The sequence below is a fragment of the Astatotilapia calliptera genome, chromosome 7, assembly GCF_900246225.1.
Source record: "Astatotilapia calliptera chromosome 7, fAstCal1.2, whole genome shotgun sequence".
Classification (NCBI taxonomy): Eukaryota; Metazoa; Chordata; class Actinopteri; order Cichliformes; family Cichlidae; genus Astatotilapia; species Astatotilapia calliptera.
In genome coordinates, this window is record NC_039308.1 from 9,543,029 (window position 1) to 9,558,586 (window position 15,558).

Genomic DNA, 15,558 nt, shown 5'->3' on the forward strand with positions numbered 1-15,558 from the left:
AGTAGCCATCATACGTTTTGAGAAACTTGCTTTTTTGTTCCCTAGCAACAGCCCCAAACCCAAAGATTTGCTGTCTGGCATTAAGTCAGGCCACCGGTTTGTTTCAGATCATAGACTGTATACAAATGATGAATGTAGACAGGTTTAGACAGGTCCACGTTTACAAAGTGAAGCCGATGCTGAAATGGCTTTAAAATTTGTTCTTTTTTAACACCAGCAGGGGGCGACTCCTCCGGCTGCAACAAGAAGTTTATTTATATAGACGTGTATTAGGAAATATATCTACTTCTCATGCAATATGTGACCTCAGTAAAAACTTTCTTGATTAATTTATTGTCTCAAATGCTAATTTGAAGTCTTACAGTATGATATTAAATAGGTGATATATGAGGATAAGCTTTCAGGCTGGCCTCTGTTGTGATTGTCACTAACACGTGAGCACAGTTTTCCTTGCTTTCTCAGCAGAGTTATTGTCAGTTTTGTTGTTGCTGTGTTTTATTAACACATTGTTTGTTCATCCATTTTCTTCCACTTATCCAATTCAGGCCTACAGGGTGGAGTGCTGGAACCTATCGCCACTTTCAAAAGCTGAAAGGCAGAGTACACCCTGAACAGATCACCAGTCTATTGTAGGGTTAACACACAGAGGCAGACAGCCATTCACACTCACATTTACACATACTACAAGTTTATGGCAAGCTGCCCCTAATTATTTTTCATTGTATTTATTTTTTTATGTGGTGTTTGCATGTTGTCCCTGTTCTTGTGCAGACTGCTTCCACCTACAGTCCAAAGACATGCATGGATTGGGTTAACTGACAATTCTGAATGGGCCACAGGTATGAATGGGAGTGTGAATGATTGTCCGACTTGCTCATTTTGGTCATCCTTTTATTTTGATATCTCAAATTTTACTTTGAAATCTGGAACTGCGGTCAGCTACGTTTCCCAACAGCACAACAAAACCTTTGGTATCCTATTTATTTTTATTTTCTTAACTGAGCTTTGAATATGATAAGACTATGATAGTACTAAAATCCAGGTCTGCATAAAAATATAGCAGCTTGTTTCCTCCTGTCCACTCCTGCCATGACTAGGATACCACTGGTTATCCTCCTTCCCACAATTAACCCGACAGTGATTTGGTAACGTTGAATATGTAACATCTTTTAACTCAATCTTTCTTTCAGTCTCACACCAATCTTCTTCACTCTCCATCCTCACACTGTACCTGTCCTTTGTCCTCCTTCCCTCCTCCTCATCACCTCCCTCCAGCTCTGCTTCCTTTCCTCTCCTCTTCCTGCCCTCCATCTGTAGCTCTTTTTTTTCGTCTTCTCTTGGACAGGATGCTGTGTTGTATAATCGAGCCCTCTTTGAACAGGCAGCTCCTTTCTCTCCAGGCAGTTGATTCATCCAGAAACAGGTTGTTCCCTGGGAAGAGCAGGACAGGAAGTTGTGGAGGAAAAGGATGACACAGAATTAGACAGAGAGACTTTTTTAAGAGTGGGCTTGTGTGTTCGTGACATTTAAACCACATGAAGATTTTTTTATTTATTAAAAAAGCACTATCCTTGATTATGCTGTGTAAATTAAGGAAACAGTCTTTTCCCTTTCTTTATACCTCACCTCCCTTACAACCAGGAGGCGTGCACTCACATGGTGGTGTTGTGTATGCTGTGAGCCTGACACAGTGGATGCTGGCAGAGAGTCCACAGAGGGGAAAAGAGAAACAGAGAGGCCGAGAAGAAAAAATCAATAGCCATCGACATGCAACACTGCATCAAGACTGTTACTGCCCAGAGAGGGAAAAGGGATGGATGGAGACGCTTTTGTAGACGAGTGGAGAGCCCTTGGATAGACAGAGGAAGATAGGTGAATGGAAATATAGAGATGATGGGGAGAGGAGGGTTGTAATTGAGAGAAAAGATCTATTTGATATTACCAGAGAGAAAGAAAAGAGGGTGGGACAAGAGGTACATGAAAAGGGGTTTGTTATAAAGAAGGCAGGGGCAATTAGAGAGAGGCAAAAAGAAAAATGAGGAATAACAGAAAGAGTGAGAGAGTGGTTTTAAAAAGGAGACTGAAAAAGAGGCTGTTAGTGAGATGAAGGGGATGTGAAAAGCCTGACAGCCTGAGAGGCAGTGAGATGAATTATTTTGTGATAGTAAACACATTTTCAAGCAGAAGATTACAGCGCCTGTAAACAGATGAATGCATGCTATCTCATCATATTGTGGCTCTGTAGTAATTGTCCCTCCGCAGCTTCTGTTTGAGGTATCATGTAATATGCTGATGCCTGCGCGTGTTTGTCACCTTCTGGCTCAGGTGTCTTTTATGAAAGAGATTCCATATAAACACAAAATGAATAATGCCGGTTCTGTTAATAAGAATACCCCAGAATAAATGCTTTATATGGGCACAGCAGTGATGTGATTGATGTAGGTGTGTTAGTCAAGCTTCCATAATGACAGGAAAAATGTTATTATACAACCAAAGCATTATGACCTTTTCTCCAGTTGTGTTTTTTTTTGGCATTCATAAATTTTCTCCTACTTAGACGTAATTTCTGCACAGAGTAAAAATGACAAAAATCACCTGCTTGGCTCTGAGACGCTCTATTATGCTCATTTACACCTCAGTTTATTTATTTATTTATTCAATTCTTGGACTTTACTAGAGGTGCTGTGCATGATTCACATCTCAAAAAGTAATCATTGATTGTCTTATACTGCAGCACTTCAGTTCATTCACTCTCTAAAATTAATCGTTTAGCTTCTCTTCTTTAAAGCACAGCCTTTAAGCCTGCTTTCTTCTGATTGGCAGCCCCTGCAAAGCAAAATGTTTTAATAGCAGGTGGGTGGAGCTTCTGTGGTTATAGCTGATGCCAACAGTAGGAAAATAAACTGCCTGGAACTGAATATTTGGCTCAGAGAGATACTTAAGATAAGATAAGATAAAACTTTATTAATCCCTCAGGTGGGTTCCTCTGGGAAATTGTACATACACTGACCTCACTTTCTAAACTTTATCCATGTTTAATATGAACATTTGTTGCCTTGGAAACCCAGATAACCCACCTTCTCTGGGGGAAAATACCCATACAGCCAAGGTATGCAGAATAGCATTTCTTTTAATGCAAGATATGTCAAAGTAGCAGAAGCACTGTAACTACAGAGGGCAAGGCCTTACTGAATGGTTTGTTGAATATGAAAAACATATCAGTCTTATGTTGTGACTTTCTTGGTTATCAGATTTCAAACCACTCAAATAGTTATAGTAGGTTTTGGACATGCGTGTCAGACAGCACTTTCTGCCATTTAAAGCACTAAATGAAGTTCTTTTTTTTTTTAAAGAGTGGTGTAAATCCCTCCATTGGATTTCCAGGAAGGTACAGAATCAGTAAAAATGTGCCGTGATGCTGTGATGCCCAATATGACTGCTGTTGGCTTTTTCTGCTAGTTTGAGAAACAGTCAGCCAAAAAGGTTGCTCACAGTGTCTTCGCTTTTTATATAATGAGCTAGATACTTAGCAATGTTTATTTAAAAAAAATCTATTAAAGGGAGTCCCTGTTTAGAATAACTGTGACAATAAACAGATTTTAACCTTCCTTTTAACTATGCAAGTGTTCAAGCTACTACAGTGCGACATCACCCTTTGGGCTACAAACACCGGGATCTAATTAATGGAGCAAAGTTGGTGTGTTCTGTAGGTGCTGTGTGAATAAGCCGGGGCTCAGCCACAAATACCCCTGTATCAGTGAAAAACTGAAACACTGTGGAGCATTGTTGGCACTTTTATTGTTCGAAAGGACAGTTTCTAATGACTTTTTTAAAATTACAGTATTTTTGGACAGTGGTTTTTCTTTTATTCTATTCTTTTCCTTATCTCCCTCTAATGTACTGCACTGTTTTATATTCCCTATTTTTAGACATGTATAGCTAAAAACTCCTACTTAACACTGTTCTACAAACTTTTTATAAAAATAAAAGAATTATAGCCTCAACTGTGTCTATTTGTACGCACAGTTGAAGCCATAAGTGCAAAAGCCCCACCCACTCTCTGGTCAAACCTTCTTCTTGCAATGGTCTGCCAATCATAATATGGTTGCTTGAAGGAAGGGGAAAGGAGACACAATTGATTATTCCAGCTAGTGGATGAGCTGAGGAGATGCACCAGACGATCAAGGATTATTTTTGTGGCTCGATTTCCTCAGTGTGTGGTTTTTTTGGGTTTTTTTTGTCCTGTCTCTCTCCCCTAACCCCCAACCGGTTGTGGCAGATGGCCATTCCTCCCTGAGCCTGGTTCTGTTTGAGCTTTCTTCCTGTTGAAAGGGAGTTTTTCCTTCCCGCTGTCACCAAGTGCTTGTTCAAAGGAGGTGGTTTGATTGTTGGGGTTTCACTGTATTGTTGTAGAGTCTTTACTGTCCAAAATAAAGTACCTTGAGGTGACTGCTGTTGTGATTTGGTGCTATATAAAAATAGAACTGAATTAAATTGAAATTTTGAGCTGTAGTTCATGCAAATGAACTACAGCTCAGGGCTGAGTGGGCTGAGTCAGTTACTATATTTAAGTTTCATATTTCAATATATTTTTAGGGGAAAAACATTCCTGATTTTTTTTAAATACATTTCCCAAACCGTTTCTCTCTCTTTTACTTTTACTATGGTTTAGCTGTCCTCATATGCGTTTTTTTCAAATGTTTGCTTCATTTAGTTGCTGCTGTCAAAATGCTCAGCAACAGAAAATTTGCTCAGAAAATTTGTAATATGCTATATAAATTAAAGTTATTATTTTTACTATTCTGTGTTTCAGGACGGCTCACGCACAGGGTAAAGCTGAGGCGGCGGTAGCAGCAGCTCAGAAGGCCCAGGAAGAGAGTCGCATCGCGAGGGTCACTGCCAAGCAGTTCTCCCCTTCTTTCCAGCACCCAGGAAATGGTGGGCAACCATACATGCACTGATTAAAAATTTTATATATAGCACATGTTCATATCCGTCTCTATAGAGATCCAGAAACCAAGCCAAGCAGGCAGCAATACGTAAGCATACACCCCGAACACACAAAACACATCAAGAGCTGTGTGTGTGGTAAAGGTCAACGCCAACCACCCTCCAGCTTTGCGGTTCTGCAACTGTCACTCATACCTGTAGAACGCTGCAGGTAGCCTACACAGTCCAACATGCAGCGTGACACACACGCACACAGTGACTTCATGCCGTGCGCTGTACACACACACGGAGCTGAGATGACAGTGATTGTTCTTTTGCCGTCAATTCTGCTCGTCTGCTTCTTCGCACAGCTAAAAAAAAACCTCACACGCACAGAGTTGTGAGAGCATCTTTGTCAACAAGCATCAGCGCTGACATTTTGCAGGATGTTTGTTTTGATAACCTGTTTTGATAATCATCATCTACCTTACTGTTGCCGCCTCTTCTGCTTTCTGACAAAAAATAAAGGACTGTATAGAAAGATGTAAAGGTGGAATGGATGAGAAGATCGATAATGGAAGGATCTTTACACTTCTTCTCCTCCCAGTTTAATTTTTGTAAATGTTTTTTTAAACAGGCTTATAAAAAATCAGTGTGATGGCTTGTGTTTTTATACTTGACATATTTTTTTTTTATTTGGAAGGCATTGCCAGGCAACTTTGGCGCCATGTAGCTGATTTGTTAATGTTAATCAAGTGGACTTTGAGTGGAGGGAAACTGCTGCAGTGCACAAGTCCTTCAGCAGACACAGAACTCCCTACTGTGCTTTGTTCACTGTTTACGTAACAGTTTCAGAAAAACATGGAGAGTAGCTAGAATATTCACAATTTACCGTGTGATATTTTTTTAAGTTTATTTATTTATTTATTTTTGTAAAAGTCTCAAAAACTCACAAAAACTGTATGTATCAAATGTGATACACTAGCCATAAACCCGGCATGCTTGTGCGTGGCTTGTCCGTAGTTGCTGTGCCCATGTTGTAGCTATTTACTGTCAGAAGGGGGCAGTGTCCTGGTTGGCCTGTCACTTAGGGGCTGCTATGGAGAAAAGTCATAATTTACAAAAAATACTTATCAAATACTGCAACCATTGTTTGCAATTTACACAAATGCTTTTTGAAAAATGTTTTGTACAGTCTTTACTGCTCGCAGAGATCTTGACATCAACTCTTTTCTGTTCAAGCCAGCTTTTTAATCAGTCAGCATTTGACCTATATAGTCATCAAAAAGGAACCTGACAAACCAGTGGGTGACATCTACCTACAACCATCTCTTATACTGTGTGATTGGGCTACACACTGCAAGCTTTTTGGTGTTTTTGTGTTGTTAAATTCCCACAATCCCAAAGATCTGCACAAACAGAGACTTACTTAATAATGCTTTTTTACTACAAGCCAAAGTTTCACATTTTACACAAACATTTATTCATTTATTCTGGGCTTTTGAGCACTTATCCTCTGTCACATATACACTGAAACTCTAATGAATACACTGAATCGGGGGAATTTGGGGTTCAGTATTTTGCCCAACAATACTTCAACATGCTGACTGGAGCAGCTGGAGGTTGCTGTACCATAAATGCTACAGTCGTCTGATGACTTCCCTTCTCTTCTTCTTCTGTCTCCTCTCCTATGTGCTCTGTGCTCTGTCTACCCCACATTGCACATGCACAAATTAATTAAATCAAATGAATTATTTTTGCTTTGATCATTATGTTTTCCTCTTTGGCTTCTTGGTGATGTGGGAGAAATGAGAGTTCTGTTGGCCCAGTGGCTTTAATCCTGTAAGCAGATGGAGTAGGGAAAACACTGCAAACATAATGTCTAAAGAAAATTGTATTGTTTTCTTGACAGTGTTAAATTCAGCCCCCACTCTAACCCAGTCATTTTTACACATGTAACGAGATTTTATGCAGTGTTGTGCAACTTGTGGGATTATTTTCTGTGGGTGTTGTCACACTTACTCACCAGCCTAAAACAGTTGCATGTGATAATTGGAATTGCAATGATATATTTTATGTAATTGTAAGATTTAACCCCATCATGTTTTTACAACAGGCCCTTACTTTTTATTTATATAAGTTTTATGTTATTTTTTTCTACAGTGATACTGGTGTATCATTTAGAAACCCAGATTGGGTAATTCCAACAAGTAAAACTCCTTCATCTCCTCCTTCTCATCCTGAATGCCTTTCTGATGTCTTCTGCAGGTATGGAAGTGCAGCGTCCCAAACGTCAAGTGTCCAGTGAAGTGGAGGGCGAGGGTTTGTCGAGTAGCGCTGGTACGGCCGACAGTCCTGACCTGTATGTGAAGAGCGCAGCCTCTGACGACCCCTCTAACGACGCTGCAACCCCTGATCTCAGCCCGCCTTCGTCTTCGCCACCCCACACTCCGCCGCCACCTGCCCGGCCGTCGCAACGCACCAAGAGTGCCCGTTTCCACCGGCAGAGCGCAGTGGACCATGGGGACAGGGGAAGGGAGGGGGGAGAAAGAGGTGAGAAAGGTATGGGGGTGGTGCAGACAGAAATTCAGGTGTTGATGGAGGGAGGCAGTGTGGGAGGCGAAGGTGTTGGAGGTGGAGGAGGGAAGGGGGAGTATCCACGGGCCAACAGCTGGAGTGAAGACAAAAGACGGGGAATGTTGTCAAAAGGAGGTGGGGTCAGTGGGAGAGGCACTAGCCGGACCAACGGACACAAACACAGCTCCTCTAATCACAAGTCGCGGGAGCACAGCTCTTCCAATCACAGACAGGCCAGGTGGACAGAGTCATCCTCATCTGCCTCTTGGACGTCCAGCCACAGGGGCGTGCACGGCAGGGGAGGCCGGCTGCTGGAGCAGGACGAGGAGAAAATTAGCAACTACGAGATGGAGATGAAGCCTTTACAGCCCAGAGACTCAACCACCCACAAGCCCCATGGGCACGGGGAGGAGAGGCACGGTCACGGAGAGGGGCGTTCACACGCCGTACAGCGACAGAGGCATAAGAACCGAGATGGGAGGGAGGGAAGGGAAGGGAAAGAGGGGAGGGAAGGGGGAAAGGACTCAGCGCACAAGCTGGACAGACAGGGGGAGAAGCTGGACTCACGGCCTCTGCGCCGGGACCTCACCCTCTCCCCCCCTCTTAAATCCTCCCCCATCACACCGATGCAGCAGGACCACAGCCTCACACAGAGCAAAGGCAATTCGGTAAGACCGTCTTATTCTCTTACACGCCGACACTTTACCAGCTCTAAAAGACGAGGTCAAAACGGCACAAGGGATTTTTTCCCCACAGAGCTGTTGATTTCTGGCACTTAACGTCTAAATCATCACTTGCGCTTCACTAGCCACTGGAATATAACAGCTGACTGCTATAATGTTAGATTAATGATTCTTCAGACCATTTTTTTCAGCTTTAAATCTTAAGGTTGCAATCAGACCTGAAAGTTAAACTGTTACAACACAAATACCTCTGATGGCACAAAACTCAGCTCTTATGTTCCTTGCCTTGAAAACAACAATAAGTAGTTTTCTTGGGGTACTGTGTGTGTGGTTGCATTGCATGAGAGAGGACACAAGCAGCTATATGCAATATCCATCCATCCATCCATCCATCCATCCATCCATCCATCCGGGGGAGGGGAAGGGGGGACTGGAACCATTCCCAGGCACAGGGGATAAGAGGAAGGGTACACCCTGGACAGGTCACCAGTCTGTCACAGGGCTTTTATGCAAGAGTTTTATAAATTTGTATGATCTGGGCTTCAGTTAAGATTAGTTAAACCTCTTAGCTCCCAGAAATCCTGCCTATGCCAAACTTGCTCAATAGTACACCACTCTGGTTTCTGTGCATTTTGTGGCCATATGCTGTGCCTGATGCACATTGACCGTGATGAGCTCTCTCATTTATTATCACGCTTTGTGCTGATAAATTTGTGCTGAAAGCATTTTTATTATTCTCAGGAACAAACAGCTGCAGAGCAGATTGGCAGAGTCAGCAATTTCTTTAATTAGTTTGATTTGTTTTACTGAACAGTAACACAAACCTTTCCTCTGGTTTGAATCCGGTCGTCTTAATAAATACTGTCGTATTCCTGTGGATGTGGCCATGTGAAAGAAACATACAGACCTGTTTCAGTAATTATATATGTGTGGAAGCAGTTCCTCCACTAAGTCTGTTTGGGAGAATTGCCTTAATGTGCTTAAGCTTAACTTCATATAATACTGTGTTTAAACCTGTCGGAAGGATTCTGCAGCCCTGTCTCAATAAAGTCATGACATAAATCATGACTTAAACAAGCCCATTTAAAAAAACACAACATCTGGAAAGGCTGCACTCAAAAAAATAATTCATTGGATGAACGTAATTTTATCTTGCCTCTTATATTCCATCTAAACAAATCATGTTATATTAATCCATCTTGGTTGTGTTGTGTCAACACGATATATGTGTGTAGGTTTTACATAATATTAACATTAACATTCAATTAATTTGATTTTTGTTCAATCAACATGTTTGTACCACGTTAGTCTAATTAGATTTATTTAAAACCGTCTTATATTGTTTAAACACTTTGGCACATCAAAAGTCTTGTTACAGGAACTAAAATATTTGTTTGTTACACCAACGATAATCTTGTTGAATGAATGAAATGTGACTTATGTCTGTAGTACATGTTGTATTCATATTACATAATGTTCAACAAAAGAATTCAACGGATTTACAGCAACTTCCAATCCACCCATCTCCTTATCTTTATCTGGGCTGCGGAAGTGATAGGGTAACAAGGGCAGGGTACACACTAGGTCGCTAGTCTATCATACAGAGACAAACAACCATTTGCACTTCAACACCTTTGGGTAATTTAGAATAACCAGTTACCCTTTAACTGTGGAGGAAACCAGAGTACGCAGAGAGAACCCACTGCAAACTTTGCCACATTGTGGATTTGAACCCAGGATCTTCTTGCTCTGAGGCAACAGCACGAATCACCATGGCATTAATCTGTCAATACAGACTTAACAAAAGTAGGAAAGCTATGCTTGATGATGCTTTATGTTGTTGTCCCTGACAAGTTAAACCATAAGAAATAGTAACAGCATACACGCGGTGTGGTGATTTTCCAGTGGTTTGACATCTAACGTGATCTTGTGAATTTCGTGAGTCAACTCAAAAAATGAAATTGGGTGGTTGTTACATGCACAAGATCCAAACTTGTAATTTGAACTAAATAATTCCATGTTTCTATGGTGAACGTAATTAAATCATGTAGCATCTGCATGAAATTCAGCAAATTAATTTGTTCTTGTTGAGATGACATGATACAATCCAGTAAGAGTGGCTGGATCCAGGCAACTAACCTTTAAGGGTGACATCACCCTTAAAGGTGTTTGTGTCACCCGTTATCTGCAGTATTGTACGCCACAGTACTCTTCTTTCATTTATCACTCAACTATTTGTGCCACTTTTTGTGTGTACTAGCCAAAAAAGCACCATGAGTGTGTCCCCAGTGAGACTTTCTGAAAATGTGTGCTAAATGCCATCACATCCCCATCAGTGCTTTAATGACAACCACCTTTTCACGCTGCCTTCCAGTGTGGCTGTTCAGATCAAGTGGAGACCTCCCCCAAAAAAGAGTAAATGTGAGGGACCAAAATGCCCATCTTAACCACACCAATTAAGATTATGGAGAGGTTAATGTCCACCTGTTTAGTAGCATTACCAGTTTTTCTGGTCATTTTGGAGCAATGAATGTATATAAATAATATATGTAGTGTGTGATTAAAACAATGGTTAAAGTCTCTGCAGATAATTTTTCCTTTACTGTATGGGGTTGAATTTTTCTAAGAACACATGCATGTAAACCTATTAAAGTTAAAGGTTGCTGAAATTAGATTATTTTTATGTTATGCTACTGAGATACACATCATTGGCGTTTTGAAACTTTAATCAATATAATATATGTCTAACACTATGGCTGAAATTTTCCTGGCAAAATTTTTTTGAGGTGTTTTATTCAGAGATGCATTAAAGCGTGTTTCTGTCTATTTAGCTCAAAATTAAATGTGCGCTCAAAGATGTTTGAGGTACTGAGTATTTTTGTAGCCACCCACCATGCTCAAATTAAATTTTCCCTTATATCAGTTTTCGATCACTTTCATATCTTGATTAAATCTTTCCCCACGCTCATCGCTGTCATCTAGATTTAGTGGGAAAAAGTCAACAAGAGAATGTAAAAACTGCTTCTTCAGTGACAGTCTGGCACTCATTAGCTGATATGATTTCAGCATGTTATCCACAAGCTCAGCATAATTCTCTGCTCTGTGATTGCCAAGAAAATTCTGGACAACCTGCACGGATCCGTCCTATGCTGCTGATGTAGTTGGCTTCAGTTTTTTTGAACTCACGCATCAGTTCATGAATTTCAGAATCCACAAAGACCAAACCTGGAGACCAAATGTAACTCTTAAATGCTAAAATGCATCAGCATTCCCACCTGGTCATCCTAGTTATCCAATTACTAGAAGATCATAACAACAACAAAAAGAAAAAATGTTTTTTTTTTGTTGATGCTAGATAAAAAATAGTTGTCAGTTTTGGGGTCACCAAGTAAAATTTGTAAAAGCACAAGTAGAAAAATGCTTGTTGACCAGTGTAGCATTTGCTGATAATGTAGCACTTCACCTTCTTGTGGAAACACTCCGACTGCTAGCTGCATAAAAGCCAAGATGATGTTCTCCATAAGAGCAGCTTTAAGTGATGCCACAGTGGCCAAGTCCATATTTTATGTACAGTCTGTGGTTCAGGGCCTTTATGAACACATTCAGACAGCATGTCTTAATAACTCTGTAACGCTGTAACGAGATAAGCTCTGATATCGTCAGGAACACTCATTCTCTTACAGTTACAGGACTTGTAGTAAGTTAGTGACTCATGGACCTGCCATATTTACAAAAATAACCATTTCTTCTGGAAATTGTATCTGTCTTTTTCATAAAAAGCATGTAGAAAATAAACATTATTCTGGTTTTAGATTGTTTTGATACCTTATTTGTCTTTATAGCCTTTTAGCTCCCTTCACTTCTATTCACTGAGGACTATCTTCCAAGCGCCCTCTACTGTCCTCGAGTCTGAACTGAATCTAGTTTCTGAACCCTAAAGAAAGTGGAATGGTAGCTCTGAGTTCACCAGCTGTTCATTAACTTTGCCTGCAATTTAGTGCTGGGCAAGTAAAGAGAGATTTTATCAAACTTTTATTTCCTGGAAACACTCTGCTGCTCAAACACGTTTTATGCAAGTAAGTATGAAGCCAAAAGGCACTGAACAACTTTGGGTATAACATAAGTGACCCATTACACTTTACATTAAGCAATTTGACTTCATATAAAGTTGTTTACATAAAATATAAGTTATTACTCGGAATTTTAGCATGAAATTCTCCACTTGGCTTCAGTATCAGTGGACAGCAGCTGAATGGAGCGTTTTTCATATCTGTCATGTCACTGCCACACATTGATTTGACTAAAAGGATTTATTGCCCACTGTCATGAGGATACATCCCATCCCCAGTGACATAACACAATGTTATCCCACATATTAAGATAATCCGGGTGGAGAGGCACAAGGTTTAACCTTATGAAATAAAGAAAGATTTTTTTGTACTGTGAGCGAGCGGGGAGGGATTATGCTGCTGTAATATAATTTTTTGGCTTCATCTTGACTTAGGCTGGTGGATGGCCCCATCCACGCTAATCCTGGGTGATAATATGGTCGCGGCATTAGCTAATGAAAGCAACAGGAAAATCACCAAGTGAAAACCACACATCGTACGCCGCAGACGTTCACTGAGCACATAAGGACGCACCCCATTTCTCCCTCTCGCACTCTCACTTTGCTTGTGTGTAAACTGCTAAATACAGTTCCTCGCTCCTCAAACAACTTGCTCACTTTAATCAGAATTTTTCTGCAGCAGTGTGATGGCTTTAGTGGCTGAGGCCGGTTGCTCATCAGTTCAGTGTGTGCTGCTACCTGCTACATGCAAACACAAAGCCTTAGACACATGGACACACACACTGATAGAGATACACAGAACCCCAGCAATCCTCTCTGCACCTTAGTAACAGCAGACTGGCAAACTAGCCCCATCCTCACAGACGGCCCCCTATTGGTTAACCAGCGCTCTGTTGCTAGGGAACAGCGTATGCCTTGCTCCAACGGCGCCAATCAGTGGGCGCGTGTCAGTGACAAAGGGGGGGGGGGGGGGGGGGTGGAGGTAGGGTGCTTGTGTGTGTGTTTGTGTGTTTGCAGCCGCAGAGAAACAAGTGAGATTTGTGTAAGACAGGTTCACAGCATGCACAGATACTATCACACTCAGATAAATACACAGCGAGAACGCCATGGGAATGGACACCGGGGCCCCTTCCGCATGCAGATGTGCAGCAGCACAAACACAGGCCCTCAAAATCAATCAGTCGATTGATCACTTACATCCGTCCATGAAGTGTTCGTACAAGTTTGCAACAGAAAGATGCATACAATAAAATTACTTAAAAAAAAGATGTGTTTTCTTTACCGTGTCTGCTCTAACATGAATACTCTGGACTGAAATAGTCACTCAAGAACATCAACTCAGCATCACGTAACACAGAAGCCAACCTCTGTGCATCCCATAGGCTCATATTTACATGAAGCTGCATCCCCATGGCCCATGTCCTACAACAACCATTAGTAACTCGATGACGAAGATATCTAAAAAGTAAACAACTAAAGTTACATTTAAAAATAAAAAGCATATTAGCGGATACATCTGAGACAAGCGCTGAAAATATCTTTAAGATTAGCTACCTCTGGAGGATCCCAGACTGTTTCTTTATTAGTCTTAGTTGCAGATTGTGGAGGAACAGGTGAAAAGCCCGAGACAGATGAAAGAAAAATTAGCAGGAATGTGTAATAAAAAGCATAAATAGACGTGTAATCAGTCTCTAAAGTAAACTAGAAGCAGAAAAAGACAAATCTACTACAAAAAATAATCTGTCCTCTCCTGCTAATCCTGGTCAGCACACCTGCTGCATTTTGGCTTCTCTGCAGTTCATCCAAATCTTCCTTGGTATAGGCCACAAAAGAAACCATTACAGTACAGTTGTCAACCCCTGTAAGTGATAAAAGCACGAACAGGTCTCTCTGTATCTGCGTGGGAGAGATATGGCTGTGCTTTTGCAGCATTTCTTAAGATGATAAAAAGGCAGTTTTTGCGATATTTTGTCTGTGCACTTCAAAATTCAGATGAGGATCAAAACGCACACCAAGGTTACTAGCTTGGGGCGTATGTTGTGTGCTTGTGTTAAGGATTTTTTCAAAGTCACCTCAAAACTGAATCACTGCTTTAATTATCAGAACCTCTGTCTTTGATGCCGTGTAGGACTGTTTGACGGATAAAAACAGTTGTATTGTGACTTGTTGCGTCTACCAACAAGCGAGTGCCTTTAATGCAGACTTTTATAGCTATATGGATACTCTCTTAATTAAAAACATTACGGTAATTTAATTGTTGTGTCCTCCAGTGTTAATATTTCAGGTCTGAAAAACTAATTTTTTCAGGCTGGGCATCGTGATGGTGTAAATAACAAGACTTCAAACAAAAGTCCAGTTCTTTCTTTTTTTTTTTATTGAGGCTAAATTTGGAATGCACCATGCATACTGATGCTAAATTTTTACTACCAAAACATATTGTAATGTAGACACGCTAGCTGGTGTTTTCAGTGCACAGGTAGTACAGCTGCATCAATCTTCTAACTCTCAGCATGATAGCAAGTAATTGTGTTTTCCACAAAGTGCAGCTATTCATTTGAGAGGCACACAGCATCCAGCTCAGTCCCAATTCACTTCAGTTTTATTTATACTGGACCAGTCCACAATAAAAGTCATGTCAATGTTCTTTATGTTGGAAGGAAAAACTCCCTTTGAACAGGAAGAAACTTCCAGGCAAACCAGGCTCTGGGAGCGAACAGGTTCAGGGGAGAAAACACGAACTATGGGAGAGCACAGGTAAAAGTTAAGTGGGATGTAAACATGCTAGGAGTCAGAGAGAAATGCTCAGTGCAGCATGAGAAGTCCCTCAGAAGTCTTAGCCCATAGTAGCATAATTAAGACATGGCTGATGGTCATCTGATCTAGTATTATTTTGAGCTTAGAGAGAGTTTCTCTCTCCTGAAACCCAACCGGGAGCTGGTTCCACAGAAGAGGGATCTAATAGCGGAAAACTCTGCCTCCCATTCTACTTAGAGTACAAAAAAGTCTGCAGTGTAAGAGCAAAGGCCTCTGTTGGGATAACATGATACTATGAGATCTTTAAGACATGATGGGACTAAATTTTTAAGACTTTCTTTGTTGGGAGAAGGATTTTAAATTTAACAGGGAGCCAATGAAGAGAACCCAATGTGGGATAAATATGCTCTGTCTCTTTTTGGTACCCGTCTTTTCACTGCAGCATTTTGGATCAGCTGAGGTTTGTGTAGGGAGCTGTTAGAGCAGCCTTGGCAAAAACAGTGCATGAAATTTCTAATTTTAGCAATATTGTGCGGATGAAGATAT

The 15,558-nt window shown here is 40.9% G+C and overlaps 1 protein-coding gene across 1 annotated transcript in view; it reads left to right on the forward strand.

Moving 5' to 3' along the window:
• The window catches only part of jph3b (junctophilin 3b), a 51,887-nt gene that overhangs the window by 31,202 nt on the left and 5,127 nt on the right, over positions 1-15,558 (forward strand). The window contains exons 4-5 of the mRNA XM_026172949.1: positions 4,814-4,938; positions 7,198-8,174. Coding sequence (XP_026028734.1) covers positions 4,814-4,938; positions 7,198-8,174 — 1,102 coding nt within the window. The remainder of the gene's footprint in view (positions 1-4,813; positions 4,939-7,197; positions 8,175-15,558) is intronic.